The sequence below is a fragment of the Toxoplasma gondii genome, chromosome XI (assembly GCF_000006565.2).
Source record: "Toxoplasma gondii ME49 chromosome XI, whole genome shotgun sequence".
In the NCBI taxonomy this organism is placed as follows: domain Eukaryota; phylum Apicomplexa; class Conoidasida; order Eucoccidiorida; family Sarcocystidae; genus Toxoplasma; species Toxoplasma gondii.
In genome coordinates, this window is record NC_031479.1 from 4,519,086 (window position 1) to 4,538,457 (window position 19,372).

General features: G+C 51.7%; 2 protein-coding genes across 2 annotated transcripts; one reads left to right on the top strand and one right to left on the bottom strand.

Moving 5' to 3' along the window:
* The first annotated feature begins 210 nt into the window (after positions 1 to 210).
* Positions 211 to 8,124, top strand: TGME49_315150 (eukaryotic initiation factor-4E, putative). Its single transcript, XM_002364654.2, has 7 exons — positions 211 to 1,572; positions 2,178 to 2,380; positions 3,266 to 3,353; positions 3,663 to 3,749; positions 4,270 to 4,403; positions 5,059 to 5,134; positions 5,862 to 8,124. Exons 1-7 carry the CDS (start codon positions 1,198 to 1,200, stop codon positions 6,264 to 6,266), a joined length of 1,368 nt encoding a protein of 455 aa, XP_002364695.1. The 5' UTR covers positions 211 to 1,197; the 3' UTR covers positions 6,267 to 8,124.
* Positions 7,912 to 18,935, bottom strand: TGME49_315160 (hypothetical protein). Its single transcript, XM_002364655.2, has 9 exons — positions 17,088 to 18,935; positions 16,395 to 16,535; positions 15,594 to 15,783; positions 14,919 to 14,980; positions 14,157 to 14,254; positions 13,182 to 13,314; positions 10,438 to 10,667; positions 9,531 to 9,717; positions 7,912 to 8,897 (listed from the first exon to the last, which is right to left on the bottom strand). Exons 1-9 carry the CDS (start codon positions 17,227 to 17,229, stop codon positions 8,767 to 8,769), a joined length of 1,314 nt encoding a protein of 437 aa, XP_002364696.1. The 5' UTR covers positions 17,230 to 18,935; the 3' UTR covers positions 7,912 to 8,766.
* Between the last annotated feature and the right edge of the window lie 437 nt (positions 18,936 to 19,372).

Below are 19,372 nucleotides of genomic sequence, written 5' to 3' on the forward strand. Positions count from 1 at the left end.
CTGTCAGCGCTCTCACGCGACGCCTCTTCGCAGGCGTTCCCGCGATTCGCGCGCTTTTCGCAGTCCCAGAGGCCTGTCTCGGGTGCTGTTGCATGTGTACCCACGCCGTCTGCGGACCCCCTGAGAGCGAGTGAGAGACTCGAGGGTGTCTCTGCCGACGACGTAGAGCGCTCTCCGCGACGAAACGGAACTTGTCTCTCTGTTTGCGTTCGTTTTTCTGTCGAGTCCCCCGGATTTCAATAAGACGCACGCGACCGGCGCCTCTGAGCTCCTCGTCTCTGTCCGCACCATCGCTGTTCGCCGTTCCAGTGTGAGCGGAAAAGAGGCCCACTCCGAAGCTTAACAGCGAGGTCGTTTCGCCCTCCCGTTTCTTCTCCCTAGTTCTCTCCACAGCTCCAGGGATCTTCTGCGACGCTCCTTCATCTCTGCAGACTGCTGCCTTTGACGCGTCCCTCGTCTGTGCCATTTTGCATTTCTCTTTGTCGCGGTCGATCTTCGACTCGTCGATCCACTCGGCCTGTTAACGCGCAGACCTTGAAAGGGCACCCTGTCTCTCGAAGGCGCCTAGGCGCTGCACAGCGGCCCGAGTTTGAACTCCGTCACGGGATGCGTCCGCAGCTGAGGAGAAATCCTCTGACGACAAGCGACTCGAGCTTCTCAGACAGGCGCGAGAGGAACGCGCGTGAGTGAAAGGCAGCGAGAAGAAGGCGAGACAGCTCTGCCTCTTCGGATTCCCCTTTGTCCCCAAAACGTATTTTTCGTCTGCCTCTCTGCGACGAATTGATCTCGCGGCTTCTCTCTCGACTTTTTCGTCCGTCCGCGTTTCGCAGCTGTTCGTACACATCTGGTGTCGACGCGTCTCCTTCCTCTGTTCCAGTCTCTGTGTATGTGCTCCAGCGACAGCGTTCGCGTGTTCCGCGCGTCCCCAGTTCGCGAACCTTCTCTGAAGTGAGCGTCTTCCTTCCTGTGCCTCTCTGGTGTCTCTGCTTCGGCGTCGGAGTCTCTCTGCGTCGCTTTCTCCAAATCCTCTCAGCGTCGGCCTTCTGTGGCTGTTCTTCCGAAGAGGCGACCCGGTAGAGTTCTCGAGAGACGCTCGAGAGACTCTCCAGCGCCTTTGTGGCCTACGATTCGAAGGTCGACCCGCCTGCGTCTCGACCGGCGCCGCCGTCGGAGCCTCTTGCTACGGCTCGTGCAACGATGAAGGAGGCCGTCGCCGTCCCCCTCGCGTCAGTCGAGGAGAAGGAGAGGCAGAAGCTGCAGAAGAAGGAGGAGACAGAGAAGGAGGTGGAGGAGAAGGCGATCGAGGAGAAGAAGGCAAGGAAGAAGAAGGAGATCTTGGCCGAGGATGCACTGGAGGAGAAGGCCTCGTGGCGGGCCGATCCTGTCGCTGCACCGAGGCCGCGGAAGGCCAGCGACACTCCCCCGACGTCGCCCACAGTCGCATGGTCCTCGCCGAAAGCTGAACTGAAGAAAGAACGAAAACTTCCGAAGAATGTGCCATCCCCCGTCCTCGCGGCCAAGAAGTTCGGCGGCAGAGAGCGCGGCGCATTGCCGGGCAGACAGTCGCACGGGGTAAGGAGAGAGGCGAGGGAGAGACAGCGGCGAGAAAACATCTCTTTGTGTATCCTTCTTTTTTCACCGCGCTCTCTGTCGTGGATGTGTGAAAACGGCTGCTGGACTTGCGCTCGCCTTCGGTGCTTTCCTTCTCTGCGACTCTCTTGCGCAGCGTTCGTGCTCGCTCTTGTCTCCCTTCCGACCCTCGGGTCCCCAATTTGGCCTTGTGTCTCCAGACTGCTGCCTCTCTCTGCGAAGTCTCTGAAGTTCTCTCTGTCGCAGTTCTCGTCTTCTGTGCCTCGCCTTTACTTGTGCGTCTTCGTGCTCTGCGCAGTTCATCTCATTCTCTCACCTCGTGCGAGGTTCTCTTCCGCGCGACTTCTCCTCTGTGTTCTTCGCTCCTCTGCGCCGAACGGCGAGTCTGCCTCTCACCTCTGTCGTCTCGCGTTGCCCAGCGCTGCTCGCTGGGCGCTTCGTCTCGCGCGTCCTCCGGTCGTCTTTGCGGTCCCTCCCGCCTGTCCGCGTCGAGTTGTTTCCGCTCGCGACTCGCCGCGTTCCTCTGGTGTGTTCTCTGCGCGACTGCTGCTTTTCCTCCCCACTGTTTTCGCTCCTCTCTGTCTCAGCAAATTCGTGTGAAGAAGCAGAATGTGCCTGCCGGCGAGCATGCGTTGGAGACAGGGTGGCGGTTTTGGTACTACGACCCGGCCCAGGCGGTCATGGAGAATCTCAGGGACGCAACTCTCGCCGCGTTCCCCGAAACCACCCGCGTCTACGCCTCTCGGCTCCGAGGCCTCAGCTGCTTCTCCACGGTCGAGGGATTCTTCAGGTCCGCAACATCTCAAACCTGCCTCACCGCAGGCGCACCATCGACCGTCCTTCTTTCGCCTGCTCGTCTCGACCTGTCCACGAGTTGAGCTCTGTCGCTCTCTGGGTCTTCTCTCTGTCTCGCGTTGATATACAGGCCCGTTCGTCATTCGTGTTTGGAGAAGAAGTCAACGTGGATCTGCGCCTCGCCTTCCTCTGCAGGCGCTGCCAACGCATGCTGCACCCACGCGCTGCTAATCCTTCATGCAGTCAAAAAAACTGTCCTGACAAGCATACGGAGTTACATGTGCATGTAGCTGTTTAGGACACACATTTGTACCTGTATATGCATGTATTTATGCACCTATATACCTATATATATATATATATATACCTATATATATATGTATATGTATACCTATATATATATATATATATACATATATATCTGTTTGTGTATAAATGTGCCCTTTAGATGTGAGGTAAACGGACACAGCACTCACAAACATGCGGGTCATATGTATCAGCGTCTACATGCGAGTCCTTGTCTCTTCAGCTGAGTCTTGTTTTTTTGCTTTTCTGCGAGCACTCTTGCAGGATCAAAGGGGACGTAGGTGCATGTGGAGTCTCCTTCAGACGTTTTTCCGCCGCATGCGGTCGTTTGTTGTTTGAATGCTTCTTTCGCGTTTCCTGGAGAGCACATTCCTTTCTCTTCGCACAAGTCGCTCTCTGGCGTATGTGCGTCTCGGAGTGTCACCTGACTTTTCTCTTTTCCTCAAAGGAAAATCACAAAAGATTTGCGATTTCGCCTCTCCATCGTGAGGAGCTCGGCTGAGAAGGAAGGGAATCATCTAGTGACCGAAACGGAAAAGTGAATTGGAGACATGCCGACTGCCTTTTTTTTCAGGTACATGCGATGTCTGGCGCGGCCCTCTCAGCTGCCGGGCGAGTGTCTCCTTCAGCTGTTTCGGAAAGGCTGCTGGCCGCTTTGGGAGGTAAGGGCAGGACTGCATGCATCAAGATTTCTTCTATTCGTGAAGATCCCATCACGTCCCCGTTTTCGCCGCTCCTGTCCACGACGAAGGATCCACGTTTTTCACCGCGTTTTCTTCTTTGTCTATTTGCGACTTTTCTGTCTGTCCGCTGTTTTCGATAGTCTGGCGCCCTCCCCTTCGAGCGGCGCTGTCTCAGAGCCTCTCTTTGTCTCCTGCCGCGTTTCGTTCTTTCCGCGGGGCTTCCACTTCTTACTCGTCTCCACGAGAGTGTCTCGATTCACCCTGGGATCTTTTCTGCTGGGTTTTCAGTTCTTTCCGAGCGGCGGAAGCTGGAGTCTCCGGGTGAAGAAGCCTGGATGCTCTGCCCGGACGGTCGACGGCCTCTGGGAGACGCTGGTAGGCAGCTGCGCGTTATATGCATGCACATCGAGAAACGCACTTCTGGGTATTATCGAGAGATGCGGAGGCCTCCTGATATCTATGGAGAGATATGCGTGGAAGCATGGAGATAAGCCGATCCACTTGTACATATATTATATATATATATATATATATATTTATATGCAGAGAGAAACGTCGCTTGCAAGACTGTGTACGGTCCTGTGCATCTCTAGAAGTGTTTCCTGGAATGACTCGAGCCGTGACTCCATGCAGAGGACTGAATCGGTTTAGATATCCTCTAGGACGATCTATTTTTTCTTCCTCTTTATTGTGCGTGTGTGCACTGGCCGCTCTGACCAGTCAGTTGCCTTTCCACGTTGGCTTCACTCCGACGAAGGTTAGAGAGTGTTGCTGAACTGTCGTTTGCTCTTTTGCGATTGAGGCCTCTTCTTTTTCAACGCAGTATCCCAAACAGCCCCGAGTACCGCTCGACTTTGCTTGTTTCCCACCCTTGCCGGTTTGCTGCGTTTTTTAGGTCCTTGCGTGCATCGGGGAAACCTTCGAAATGCCTGAGGTCGTCGGCGTGGTTGTCCAGTCGAAAGCGAAGGAGTTTGTCCTCTCTCTCTGGATCGACTCCTGCCCGAACGCTGAGGCTCAAAAGCGCATTGGGTGAGTTCTGTTTGCCTCCCGAAGTCTTCATTCGAGCTTCCCAAGACGCTCTCCATTTTTGCGACTCAGCTGAACACTCCGCGTGCGTTTTCTCGGGCAGTCTCGCTTCTTAAAGCTTCCACGCGTTTCGTGTTTCTCTCGACTCGAGTTTCTCTCCAGTTTTCGCCAAAGAGTCTTCCCACAGTTTTCCTAGACGTCGCGCAATGGTCTTCTCTAGAATCTGCCCTTGAATTTCGCCTCAATCGAGGTCCCCTTTCCCTGGGAGACACACCGCCACGGCGACTCACAGTGTCCGACAGCTGCTCTGCAGCATGACACGGACATCTCGTTGTCTCTGTCGCTTCACGGAAGCAGACCACCCAGCGACGGTCACGATTTTTGTAACCAGCTCTCTGTCTCTCTACTCCTGCGAACTATATATATAGATATCTATATATCTATCTATAGATATCTGTATGTATGTCCACGTCAATATTAGTTTTTCAGCGAAATGAGTCCGGTCGACTGGCCTCGTCGATGTGCGTGCACCTAGAGCTTCTCTCGCACTGTATGGAACGCAGGGTCAGGCCTTGACGGAGATGGGCGACATGTCTTCGATGGGTCTCGTTGCTGCGCGAAACTGGCCATGTTTTTCGTGCTCTGATGTCTTTTTCAGAGAAAAGCTGGACCAGCTTTGCCGAATCCGTGGAAATCTCTCCTTCCAGTTCAAGAGCTTCCAGATGGTGCTGAAGGTACGATTTCATTTTTTGTGTCTCCACTGCCTGCTATGCGCCTTCCTTCTCCTGAGCTCATCTCCTTCTCCCCGACTGTGGCCGTGCTGTGAAGGACTCTCCACCTTTCTGGTGTCTTGACACCCTTGCACCCTGTGGAATTTTTCTCCCATGTGTGTGTGACGAGAGCTCGATCTGCTGCAGCATGTTGTCTCGCTTCCGCTTCTCACACTGGGTTTGCTGGGGGAGACCGTTGTTGCTCAGCTTCAGTGTTTGCCCATCTGGTCATCCGTTTTTCTCGACGTTTCTCTCGGTGTCTGTCGTGAGTTGTACCTCGTTCTCGCAAGGATTCGCTTTGTCTTCTTCTGTCTCAATCCGTCATCTACTGCTCCCCTTCTGCCACTCTCTGGGATGTTTCTATCCTTGTTTTTCTGTCTGCTTGTTTTTTCCTCTCCTTCTCTTCATATTCATGCATGTCTCCTCTCCCTTCGTCTCTCCTTGCAGTCTCTCCTCTCTTTCTGTCCTGGTCATCTTGTCGTCTCCCTCTCATTCTTTTTTCTTCACTGGCGCCTACTCTCCGCAGCTCGACCCCCCGTGGACCTTCGCGGACAGTGCCTGCCTTTCTTTTCCATAGTGTGGATTTTGCGCTTGACCTGTTTGGATTCAAGGACGCAACGGAGTCCCGAGCGCGTCTCCCCTTCTGTTCCTTATCCTTTCCACGAGTTTCGTCTTCCCTCTGTTTTTCCAGAATTGCGGAGCGCCGCCGTCTTCACCTTCTCCCGCGAAGACGCCGGCCGCCAGTCCTCCGCCGTCGCCGTTCCTCCTCGCCGCGTCCTTCGCCTCTCTCGGTTCTTCTGCGCTCTCCCCTGCCGTCCGTCCGGGCATCTTCTCTCTCTTGAAGGCGAGTGGAGAGAAGTCTGCAGATCGGCTGGTGCTGGAACCGCGCGCAGACGACGCGACCCAGGAGAAGGAAAACGGAGATAGTTCTGAGGAAGAGAGCACCGCACAGCCCCCCGAAGGCAAACAGGAAACAGCTGCAAACAGAGAGAATGAGAAGAGCAAGGAGACCGGAAAGAAGAAGGCGACGAAAGCACCTGGGGGTGGAGGCGAAGCAGAGGAGGCACCGGAGAAGAAGAATCCGAGAGAGGCCTGAGAGTGGACGTCGCGCGACGCGGCGGAACTGTCGGCTAGCCGTTGATCTGGGAGAAAATAAAGAAGTAGGAAAAGGGGGAGAAGGTAGAGGACGAAGAGCAGGAGAGAGCGAACGAAACTCGAATTAAGGTGGTGAGTCGACAGGAAGGAGTCAGGAGAAACAAGGACGTTTCTTTTCCTCATGGGTGTCTGGACGAATCGCCCCTCACAATTATTCAGCCGACAGGGGAGACTTCATGTCTTGCTCGTCACTGGCTTCCTTCGCTCTGGCGATGAGGAGAGAAGGAGGAGAACGAATTCACACCAGACAGCGCGGACTTTGAGGAAAACGCAGGACCTACGTTTTCCGAGAACGGGTCTCAGGAACGCGGAAAACGAAACTCATAAAGCAGGAAACGCGTTTTGTGTTGCGCGTGTGTACACTTTTCCTTTTTTCTACGGACATGTTCTGTCTTGACATAAACATTGATGTAAATCGTCACTTTGTTGCCGTGCATGTGTTTTTCAAAGTTTTTCCATCCACAAATGAAAATGCTTTTCCTCAAAAAGCCGATCTGAATCGAGGGGGCGTATTCTTCGTTTTTCTCGAACGGCGCGACGAGATCCGTGTCATCCCGCGCCTTCGACATTCTTGGACCTCTGTACTACGCCTTTGGCAACTTTTCCGCTTTGCTGACTTTTGCCGCGATTCACGGTTGTCCCGCAAACGCAAACGCGCGGCGGCCATGCAGGTGCTGACGGCGCGCGCGCGTCTCGCTCTGTGTCTCCTTTCTGGGTGCAGTGTCTCTCTTCTTGCCGTGCTCGCGCTAAGGCGAGGACCGCGAGAGGCGTCGCGACTCCATGGTGTGTGCTGTGGAGAGCGGTAACGGGGATTTTCGTCGTTTGTGGCATGTCATCGAGAGACGAGTTCCAGCAAGTCGCGTTTTCTCGACTCTCTGTCTTGTGCGCGATTTGTGAGCAGAGGAAGTGGAAGAGTGAGTTGTCGGTCAGCGCGTTGTTGGGGGCGACGCAGGACGAGGGATTTAGAGGCCGCCGATGTTTGTTTCGCGCATGCATCTACACTCTGTTTTTCTTGTTTCCAGTGTCCTTTCATGGCTTCGTTGCTCCCGGTCACGCGCCTGCTCGAAGCCTGCATCGGTGAGTCACCCGGGTGTATCGTTGCCTTCGTGTTTCTCTTTTTCCTAGTCTTTCCTGGAAGTTATCTCGGACTGCCACCCCGATGTACGGAGGTCGGACGTCTGCGTTGACAGTCGCGACTCTCTCGCGCAGAATGCAAGTCTACGTCGTTTGAAACAGATCTCATCTGAGCGTGGATGAAGACCTCTTCGTCGCGTGACGTCCCCGTGCTTTCACAACGCTGCAGAAGGCAGGGACTGTCACACTCACATTTTTGGGGGGTCGGTGCCATCGCACCCTGAGGGAAGTTTTTTTAGGCTTGACGCATGTTTCCTTCAGAGCAATGTCTTTTGTGCAACGCTTGCAAATCTCAGTTTTCTTTGTCCACCACCGTCTGCGAAGAGTCGTTTCCAATGTCGACGTGTCTCTGCAACCCAAAAGCGATTTCCACAGTTTCTACACACGGTCTACCTTGCAGATCGTAGACAGTGCATTCGAAGCAACAGGTCGTTCTGTGCGAGAAGAGCAATCAAAAAGGAAACTGTTCAACTACAAACCAAGCCGCTCCTGCAGGGATAAGAAGAGCTCGTCCACTGCCTGAAGAAGGAGAAATATGTACGTTAAGTTCTACGTCTGAATGCCCCAAAATCAGTGTAGGTTAATGGAGGGAAGATCCAGAGAAGCACAATGCGACGGAACGCGGCAGGGATCTGTTGTACAGCGTATGGCAATGCAGAACAGAGAGGAGCCTGCAATGGTGTGAGGGGAAGAGTACAGAATTTGAAGACACCGAAACCGATACGTTCTTTGATGCTGTAGAGTCAGTACACCAGTGCGCGCCGGAAAGCGCCGTTGTTTGACGACAGAAAGGAACAGACACCTTCCCAGTTTTTTAAATAATGCACAACGAGGGGGCATCCTCGATACTGTTTATGACGAAATGAAGAAGAGCACGAACCTCTTTGAGGGATTGGTGTCTCCTCTCCTAGAGAGAATCCCTGCCTGGTGTGAAATGACAGAAGCGTTGGTTTTCCTCCCTTTGCTTCCCCGCCAGTCCTCTGCATTCAAAGTCCCCTTTCGAGAAAAATGGCAGTGAATCTCGAAACAGATCTGGTCGTTTCGCCACGCTGTCGGCACGACGCGTCTGTAGAGGAAAAATCGCAGAGCTCTGTGGAGCTCAAACTGGACGTTTCCGAGCGGCGAAAGAGCGCTGCCATGCGCCGCGACAGGCCCCCCCCCATGCGGCGGACTTCCTCGCAGAACGGAGACTTCAGCTCGGCGCGTTGGCAAGCCGTCGTCAGACTACGGGTGTCTGCCGCGGGAAGCTTCAGCGCCGAGGAATCTCGAGACGTCCACCACTGTTTTCAAGCAAAAACTCAAAGAAACTACGTTTGAGGTTCTTCGTCTCCGACGACAGAAGACTGGGTGGAGATCATCACTTCCTCATACATCTGCTGATGCGCGCAGGGACTTTTCGACGGAACCTGAGCACGGGGGCTGTGAAGTCGCCGCGCAGCTGAACGAATTGCGTGGAGCAAAAGACAGAGACACTTGTGTTTTGCTTCAGTCCTCTGCATCGTGAGACCTTGCGGGTCTCTTGGAAACGCTTTTCTGCATGTGTGCCTCATTTAGCCAAGGACGCCCACGCACGCAGTGAAAGACTACGGACCTCTCTGTTCGTCTGCTGGACTGCGAGAAAGCTGGTGTTCAAAAGACGCCGCGGCAGAGACAGTTCTCGATGCAGGACATCGACGCTGACACACAGGCCTGCAGCTGGCGGAGGGCCGCAAGAGAAAACTGTGTTCACCAACCACTCGAGAAGCGAAATCCGCTTCAGAGATATAAACGGAGCACCAGCGTTTCGTGTGTGCAAGCGTTACGCCTTTTGTATCGAGCAGCACAGTGAGCATGGCACGCACACACAATACGCGAAGGTTTGTGTCTCGTAGCTGGCATCTGCTGCCGAATCCGAGGGACTCGAATGTCCCTATTTGTTCTACCTGTGAAATACCACGGTGAACAGGAAAGATGATCAAATATGCAGATTCGTCCTCTTCCCCGACCCTATTGGTGCTATGGAACAGGAGGAGATTGCGGTCGTTCTCCAACGTTCAAAGAGCGACGCCAAAACGGCATCCTTTCGCCTTACTCGATATATCCAATCGAGGAGATGTCGAAGGCCGTCTCGATTTCTTGCCCCCGGACTTCCGGGGAGACTTTCCACCCGAAGAATCTTCGCCGTCTTCTCGTCTCTTTTTCTTCTTCTTCTTCTCCTCTCCGTCTGCGCCCTTCTGCGAGGGAACTCGCGTCGAACATGTCTCGCGATACGCGCGAAGCTGAACAGCGAAGAGACACGACGAAATAAAAAACTTGCCAACGCGGCGAAGGTCCCTGCGAGCTCTTGTGTGTAATCGGAATCGCGAGCACCACCGCTGCACTCCAGCCATCGTCCCCTCTTCTGAACCTACGACGGAACCACAGGTTTATCTCTCAAATTACATAACATACATACATACATACATACATACATGTATACGCATCAACATACACCTGCACCGAGACAGGTAGAGACAGACAGATCACAGATCCACAGAGACCCGTGTATGTTCGTCTCTTTGCGTCTGCCCAAATGAGAGCACGCTCATCCATGGTGGGTGTATCTCCGGGGGAAGATCGGCAATGAACAAAGACAGGACAACACACACTGCAAGAAGCATCGAGGAGAATGAAAGTGCCTGGGGTGAGGCGTGAGAGTCCAGATGATTGCATCTTTTAAGTTCACGAATGTTCGCCGAGGACAAGCAGCTCAAACTCGATTGCCCGAGTTCCGTGCAACAAACACACGAAAAAACCAGCATCAGCTCGTTAGAAAAGAGTTCATATTTTTAACTGTATGCGACACCGCATCTATTTCCGCTTCGCAGAACCAATCAGGGAGGGAGGGAGGCACAGAGACCTGCTCTCCCAAATCGAGCAGTGGGGTGTCTAAGAGCGTCGGGAGCAAAGACAGTCCGCAGAACGAAATCGACATGCACTTTGTTTTCCGGCAAACTCACTTTTTCGATGAATTCGTACAAACCGTCTGACCACAAGTTCCTGTCGCGGTCTACTCGACGAAAGAAAACGTCATGTTGGTTGTCTTTGTCGTGGTAGCGAACGAAGAAGACGTTCCTGTTTTTCCGATCCGGAAGCACGAGACTGATCGCCAGAAACGGAATGCTGCCTTCCTTCTCCTTGCCTTCCTTGCACGCGGCGGCGCTCTCCCAGTAGCACCACTCCCAGCGATCTGCAACACAACACAAACAGCCTATTGATTCGGCTCAAGAGTCTCGACGCTGGCAGGCATTGGAGAACTCACAGAGAGAAACAGAAAGGAAAACCACCCCAGAAATCTCCTGTCAAAATTTGAACGTTCCTTCCGCGACACACCAGCAAAAAGTGTGGAGACTCACAGTCCGACTGAGGCACATCTGGTATGCAGGCATGCCTTTACATATGTATATGCAAGCATGCACTTACACCAATGCATACGCATATAAATATATATATATATATATATGTATATATGTATATATATATATATATATATATAGACGTAGAAGTGGGGACGCCATTCATTTCTAAAGTGTTTTGAATGAGGGGCGAACAAGTGAACTTCGGTGTCTCGACAGTGGAAAGGCGTGTGAGGATTCGTGACCAAAGACAGGACGAAATGCCTGCGTCAAGGACTCGAGACAACTCTCTCCGGATCCCGCATCCTTTGAGAAAGCTGCTGTAAGTTTCGGCTTCCTCCGTGGACGGCGTCCGGCGAGGGAGACCTCTGTTGTTGTCCTTTCCCCCCTCCCGAGATGCTCCCCCGGAAACGGCCTTGACCATGCAGGCCAGAACGCGACAAGCGAAATCGCATGCAGCTGCGTCACGAAACAGCAGGAAATTCATGCAACGGCGTACAAGGGCAAAGTGAGCCCCACCACCCGACGCCTTTCGCTTGTCCAGGAAAACGGCCGTGCATTGATTTTAAACAGAATTGCACCAGCAAGCAGCTCACGCACGCGTAGGGAAAACGCGGTCTTCAGAGAGAAAAACTCAAACCCCACCATGCGACGAAGCGTGGCGAGCGGGGGGATGCAATCACCATTGACGTTTCCGATTCCGGAAGCGGTATTTCACCTGGTTTAACTTCGACAACCTGGAAGTAGTGCTCTGTCCACGTTCCCTGCTTGGCCGTGAAGCTGTCGAGAGCGCCTTTCAACACATGCGAGATGCAGAGATCAAGTTTCTATGGTCCGCGCCGTCTTTGGAAACAGGAAACGACTGCGAGGCTTCTCCACCACGCAGCACACTGTCCCAGGCCCCATCGAAACAATTCGCAAGCAGTTTCCTAACCGCTGCGAGAAGAGCTTCCGATGAAACAGACACAACGGCATGCGTGCATGCGTGCATGGGCGCATGCACCCACCACCGAATACACAGGCTGGCATCACACCCCACACAGCTGCAGTTGTTTCCCACAAGATACTAGCTGATTTGAGTCGAGTCGAATCTGCATTCCGAAAATGTGCATGGAATGCCGCGTAAGCAGAATAGAAATGTCAATTATCGATACGTGTGCCCCTGACTATTTCACTCCCTACAACGATATCCATACACAAATCCAAACGGAAACTATAACTATCACAGATACGCATATATATATATATATATATATATATTTATATATTTGTATATCTATACATGTATGTATATATATATATATATATATATATATGTATATGCCCTTTCATAGTGCAGCAGATTTAAAAGCTACTGGCGCATGTGATTACGTACACAGATGCAAATGCCTAAACATTCTATGGAATGTCGCACTGTGGTAGTAATGGCTGCATGTTGAAAGACTTCACGAAGGATCTTGATTCTTTGCATTGTTTCGCAACAGACGCTTCTCTCGCGGATTCCGGGAACACCGCGACTAGACAGATCAGTGCAGTGGATGCTAACAGCACATAGAAAAATGCACGCATGCAAAAAGTCGAGAGGCGGCACTGTGTAGGTCCACGGCTCGAACGCATCGAGGGGGAGGAGGAGGGAGGGGGGAAGGATCCTCCGAAACAGGTCAGCGTGGATGGGGTTTGAGGACTTGCTGAAGAGGAAGAAGGGTGTGTCTTTCACCAGTATCGACATCTAAAATGATACATAGCCATACCTATATAGTGTGTGCATGCATGCATGTGTCTTTAAATGCGTGAGTAATACTTAGCGGTGATGTGGTATGCATATCGACTTGTGAATCCTGTGAACATGCGAAATGGGATGTGAGGACCGTGCGCCTATCTGGGTCAAAGAAACGCGATGGGCCCCGACAAGCATTGGGGGACGATCTCCAGCTTCTCTATTCTTCTTCGCCACTCACTCTGATCCTTCTTGAGGCAAGACATAGTGACCGTACAGCAAACGAAAACTCAGCGAAACCACGCTTCGGGTGCATGTATGGACAAAGAGACGCACGTTCACGGAGAGATTCGAAACGAACACGAATATACAAGAGAAAATAAATATACGTATACATAAATAAAAAACAAACAGATATAGAAAGAAGTAGGGACAAGACGTAAAGACACAACAGCGTACCTTGAGAGGAAAGTATAATTCTAACGCGAGCAGGAAACGGAGATGCACGAGGAGAGAGAAGTATCCGGAAGAGAAAAACCATTCAAGAAATCAGACATGCAGAGTTCGGGAGTGGTGCATATGGGAGTAAACCCTCTCTTTTTAAGGGAGTTCTTGGTGAGCAAAAGATTACCTGGCTTCACTTCGACGGCTTTGTAGTAGAACTGCATGCACGCGCCTCCGTTTGCATTGAGTCTCTCCAGAGGGCCTTCCAGCACTTGCGAGAAAAACGTCAGCCGTTCTTTCGCTGTCATTTTGGCCAAGTCCTGCACAGAGCGAAGGGGAGTTTTATTTCAAAAATCAATGAAAACAAAGTCAAACATGGAGCCCTTACGACACACGGACGCTTCGACGTCTCTGCCTCCACCTCCCTCCAGCACATACGCTTGAATTCCGACGTATCTGAAGCCAGGTGACGATGGATGTAACAGTCACCTCGCGCCGACTCGTCTGTCACTCTCGATGGTGAACTAAGTCAGGGAAAGCATCAGTCGAAACAGAAAAACCACGGACTCTCTTGAACATTCGCGACACAGACACAGACCCTCCGTTCGTCCAGTACCGACGGATATCCTTTTGTGTATAAATCGAATATGAAATAAAGCATCCTTTCTCTTTCAGCCTCAAGTAAAAAGACAACTGCGGACGTTTTCGCCTCTTCGATGACCGAAGCAAAGGATACATGAATCTACAGTACACACCGAGTCGTCTACACAGATGAATCGGAGGCAATCGCAGAGTTCGAGAAGATAGCTATATACACATAGATAGAAGGATATAGATTGACAAATATAGACAGAGAGGTAGAGCTGGAGACAGATGGAGAGACAGATTGACAGATTGGTCGGTTTACGAGTAGATGTGCCTTTTATAATATCGAATGGGCAGATGCAATGCGGGATCAACAGAACCAGTGCGAGACAGACAAGAAGGAGACAGGTAGACAAAGCAGCAGACGAAATAAGAGGTAGAGAAGGAACGGAAGCTGAAAGAAAGGGGGCGGGGAATAGACCAAGACAGTGGAATGCGTCTCGTTCAAAGTGAAGAACCATAAAACCTATGCTTAGCAGATGAGTGTGCCCTCATGCGTTTCACTCGCGGCTCTCACCAGCTTAAGTTCTTCTCCCTTTTCATCTGCCTCTTGCTGTGCAATCAACATAGCCTGCTGTAGGAGAGGCGATTGATTCGTTGGCAAACCTGGATCTACTGAAGAAACATAGAGACAAAATGCGTTTCACAGAGTCCCACTGAATGTGGAGGCTTTACTCGAGCACCCTTCACTTCGGCCGTCCTCGAGATCACAGTCCTATAAGAAGGGCGACGTCTCACAGAAGTCCTATGGAGTCAGTGTTGCCTTTCGATCCCACTTGGCTTACACGATATCCAGAAAAAAACGGAAAAACGCACACAGCCGCAGATGCCCACTCACATATATATATATATATATATATATATATATGTAAATATATGTGCATTTGAATGTGTATATTTGTGTGTTGCGTGTGGTTGCACGACAGCGTGCAAAGATCGAGATATTCACTCACACATGGTGTCCACATAGAATCGGGGAAGTACATACAGGGGGGTCGTGATTTGTGAAAACATAGAAGTGCGTTTTTCACATTCCTTCATTCAAGGAAGTCGCTAGTCCTCTCCACGCCGATGAACCTTGTCAGCGTGCAAGCCGTGTGACTACGACAGAACTCGATCGAGCAGATTCCCAGGCGAACATTCGGTTTTCCGTTTCTACTCCTTTCCTCGCAGAGAGTGAAGGGAACTTCAGGCAATTGAGTGGTGACTCGAGGAGAGGCAGACGGAAAGAAGAAACGCGGAAGTCCAGCAATGTTCTTCTACTTGAGGAACTTCTTACGTTTGTGCAAAGACAGATTGATTCGAGGCTGTGACTTGCCGTTCTCCACCTTCATGTTGTACCTTGGGAAATCAGAACACGAGCGAAAAGACAACGCAAAGATTATCTGTCTGCGTCTCCTTTTACCGGGAGACAGAGTCAGTGTCCTAAATGTTCCGAGATGCGGCGGTTGATTCGCTTCAAGGAAACAAGCAATGTGAACACACTGGATACCGAAGATAACTGCACGCGCCTCAAGGCAACGTGTACAAGCTGTCAACAAACGACAGCTTGAAGAGCATGCATGTCGCAGAGACGGCGCAGATATTTTGATCAACTTGACCTACGTCGCGCAGTCCAGCACCTTGAAGCAGACAGCCAACCTGACCCTCACGGCAATTAGAGAACTTGTATACCAATGGTGGTTGCGATTCGATCCAGACACATGTCAACTCCGAGGCGGCGATTGTCTAGAGACACCGTCATATGCATAAAGATATAGCTGAATTTAAATGTATATGTCCATAGTTATTTATTGATATGCGTCTATATATGTAGAGAGTTGCAATATCAGCTGCAAGATTTACGCAGATTTGTTGATTCCGAGAGAGAAAAATCCGGAGGTTGCGACATTCTGACTCCCGCCTGTTTTCGAGTGGAACGCATATGGCATTTTGCGTGAACCGTTGATCTTACCAGGTTCGTTTGGGGAACTTTTTGTCGATCATGTCTTCTTTGACTTTTAACACGAGGTTGGCCAGTCGCGTCGTCTTGACCAGACCCTTTTTGAAAAGGAAAATCTTCACCTCGTTATCCACCTGTCGAATGTGAACCATCAGTCGCTCCTCGACGACCACGCGTTGATCTTGTCCTTTTACCTTCACGACTGAAAAGCAATTTCGCAGACACCGTCGTTCACCGCATGCATGAAGCGGCACACAAACAGAGGAGAGCCAGTTAGCGAACCAATTGACGACGAGTCGAGAAAGACCAGCCGACGAAACGGAAACCTTGACGCTGTCTCGGTTACGAGTCCTGGCGTTGATGGAGTGGACAAAGAGAAGTCGACGGAGCAGCCTTCGTCGCAAACGACTTGACAAGAGTCGAAAAACACCACTGAACGTGATTCCGAAAAACCAAATGACACCGGCCCACACGCTTGCTGGTACGTGCAGCTTGTGTTCGCCTGAGTTCCCTTCGAGTCCGAAAAGAGAAAAAGGAACAAGACCCCTGCGAGTTTCCTTTTCTCAGTTTCCGGGCTTCCTTCGGCGTCGCGCCCTCGTCTTTTGCCATGAAACACTCGACTCCTCAGAGCGTTGGTCTCCACCCTCGAGGCCGTAAAGTACCGACATCTGGACCAAGACAGTGCCGACAGGACCAGGAGATGCATGCTTGAAGAGACAAACGAGCCCAGTCTTCATGCGAGAGAGTTCCCCTTTCCAAAAGCACACAGCGGCATGTAGAAGAGACCCGTTCGCCTCCCCTTTGCGGAAGTACCTTGAGACGTCGCGCTCCATCTTCCCGCCTCGATGGTCATGTAGAGAGAACAGGATTTGGGGACGCGATCGAGCTCGTGGATTTCGACGAGGACGTTGAACTTTTGGTGGTCGTGGATCCCCAAATAGAAAAACAGAGAACCTGAAGAAGCCAGCAACGCATCCAGACTCGCGAGAGAAACAGAGACGTCAGAGCGTCGGCACCCTCTTTCCTGTGCACATTCGTCGCTCGCGTGGAGGCGCAGTGAGGCAAAGACGACACAAACAGAAAGGCGAGTTCCTTTTCCAGTTGACTCTGGGTGCCATCGAGTGGTTCCTCGAATCCGTGAGAGAGACAGACATGTCCCCAATAGGCCATTCGAGCAACGCAAGGGACAGGGACGATCACCTGTCGTCACGGGGGCGCATGAGGCACCGCCGATAGCCATGCACAATTGTCTGCGTCCCCCTGTCCTTCCTGCCTCTCCGAAGCGGCAAGAAAAAGACTGCACCGAACAAGGGCAGAGAGTGTCAAGCCCGTTGTAGGATACGTGAGACCCAACGCAGCAAACTGAGGCCGGAATCGTTAGTGTCGCGGCGACTCGTACGAAGCCGTGACAAGGGAGGTAGATCGTCTGCAGATTGAGAACCACAGCGTGTGACAAAGACGAACTCCTCCCAAAAAAAGGGAAAAGATCCGAAAACGAAGACGTACCTAAGCAGCCACATTCTGTCGGATGGGGCAGACCCTTGGTGATTTGTCGGAAACATGCGCTTCCCAGTTCACAGCAGGCGCCTCCAACAGCTTTCGCTCCCATGCCTGCGGCGCCGCCCATCAGGCGCAAGACGAGCGCCATGGCGGCAGGCGGTCTAAAGAGGAACAGCCGAGCTGAATGGCTTGTTAGAGAAGCGACTGGCGAAACTTTGTCGAGCAAAGGCTCGCCGTGCGCAGGGAGGGGGAACGGAGGATTCTAGGGATGATTCCAGGAAGGAGATACCGTTGAAGAGGCAATCGAACACAGCCTGTGCACTACAAGGCCTCTTCAGAGAACGAGAGGAACACAGCCACTGAATAACCATGGGGAAATGGGGATTTTGATTGACTTGAGAACAACACTTCGAAGGGCGAGGAGGCAGTGGTACTCGACACAGAAACGGAGAACAATGAGGACGACAAAATAAAATGAGCAAGAGGCAGGGACAAGGGAGGGAACAAAGGCTGGAACGAGACACAAGTGAACGAGACAAGTGGCGCTGATTAAACGAAAAAGTGGAGAGAAGCCGAAGGAGGAGCGTTAAAAGGAGAATCGAGGAAGACGTAAATTAGAGAAGCAATTTGGAACGTGGATGCCCTCGTCGGCGCGACGCATCCCGAAGCATTGGAGAGATAATCGGAGAAGAGAATGAAAAACCACGTGGAATGCGACGTTTGGAGCGTTGAGACAAGAGACTGTTCTGAGGTAGACGCGTATCCTTATCTGTTTGTTTTCCTGACAGACCCAGGTCAGACGGAGAGAGTGCGCTGACCGACATATTTCCAATTTTTCGCGGCTGAATTTTCAGAAAAGTTGACGTTTACGACGGAAACCACAAACTCAGGTTGAGAAGGCATTCTGTGGAACTCTCGTGCATAAAACGATTGCTTCAACGGCCTTCCAGAAGCCGTCCTGGCCCCGCGAGCTGTGAAGAACGACAAGATTTCCCCGGCATGTTGCTCAAGGGAGTGGCGGCGACGTGTCTCTGCTGTTTTTAAACAAATCGGAGGCGTCGGTTCGCGACGCGGAAACCTGTAAGAGACGTAACTGTGCCGGATCTCCAGAGGATTGGAAGGTAACGAAGAAAAGAAGATGCAAACGTGGATCCTCCGCTCCACGGAGTAGTTCAAGATGGAGCGAGCGACGAATTTTGACAAACGAGACGGGCTCGTGAAAAAAAAAAAAGGGCAAAAGCCACCTCCGAACCGGAGGGCTGCTGTTCTGTTGTCGTTTTCCTCTCGCGCCCACAAAGAGACTTTGACAAATTCACCACGTGATCACGAAGCTCATCAACTGTGGGACACAAAGAGAACGGAAACGAATAGGAAATGTCCGGCAGATCGACACACCGTCGGCTTTCAGATGAAGTCCGTGCCGGCGAGGTGACTTCTGCACTAGGGTAACGACGGAGTCAAGTTTCAAAGATCTTGCGGTGAAATGAGCGATTCATGAAACGGAAGACTTTTTAAGGAGTTCTCCTCACCGAAGAAACCCCTAAGAGATAAGGAACTGCGCGATGCAGGGAAAGCAGAAATATCAAAAACAACTAGCAGCTTGGCAATTTGCTCACCGCCGGACTCTACACAGTTGAGTCGGCAGCGACAGTGGCTTGCCGAGAAAATCGGGGGAGTTTCTCCAATACACTCGAGGGAATCTCAGGCAATCTTTCCATGATATTCAGAGGGTTTCTGTTCTTCCAGTGTCTCCAAATGGCGAAGGAAGTTTTCAAAGTGCTGCGGCAGATATGCGCATGCAACAGAGACGAGGGCCTACGACCAGCGCGGGAGCTAGCTTGTCACGGGAAACCGGGTTGTTCCTGAACATCTTTGGCGAGACAACTGGCACATGGAGAAAATGCTGCGACGCGACAGCTCCAGCCAGCGATTAAACTGTAGAGATTTCCCGCGGCCGAAAGCAAAGTGGACTTTAGGGTGTGACAGTTTTCTCCGTGTAGACAACTGCCCATCAACGCGGCTTGCTACGGGGGCAAAAGCTACCGGCAAGACAATGCCATTGCGATGGTGAAGAGCGACATGTTCAGGATCTTTACGATCGGTTCCCGACTGTCATGCTGTCACGAATGGTTCTGCATTATCGGGTCTTGACGAGTGATTCAATAATGTCTGGTCTCTATTTTTAGCGCATAAGAATCACACGGGCTGGACAGTTGAAGTGGCCAGCATGTAGAAGAAGAGCACTTTTGTGTGACTCTTAAGTGCTCCCGGAGTAACCGCATCCATTCATG

Coding starts and splice junctions, on each gene's coding strand:
- TGME49_315150 (XM_002364654.2), top strand. CDS start 1,198: ATGAAGGAGGCCGTCGCCGTCCCCCTCGCGTCAGTCGAGGAGAAGGAG. Junction 1,573..2,177: donor CGGGCAGACAGTCGCACGGG/GTAAGGAGAGAG, acceptor TCTCTGTCTCAG/CAAATTCGTGTGAAGAAGCA. Junction 2,381..3,265: donor ACGGTCGAGGGATTCTTCAG/GTCCGCAACATC, acceptor CTTTTTTTTCAG/GTACATGCGATGTCTGGCGC.
- TGME49_315160 (XM_002364655.2), bottom strand. CDS start 17,229: ATGGCGCTCGTCTTGCGCCTGATGGGCGGCGCCGCAGGCATGGGAGCG. Junction 10,668..13,181: donor AGCCGTCGAAGTGAAGCCAG/GTAATCTTTTGC, acceptor GTTGTGTTGCAG/ATCGCTGGGAGTGGTGCTAC. Junction 9,718..10,437: donor TGTACGAATTCATCGAAAAA/GTGAGTTTGCCG, acceptor TTCGCTGTTCAG/CTTCGCGCGTATCGCGAGAC.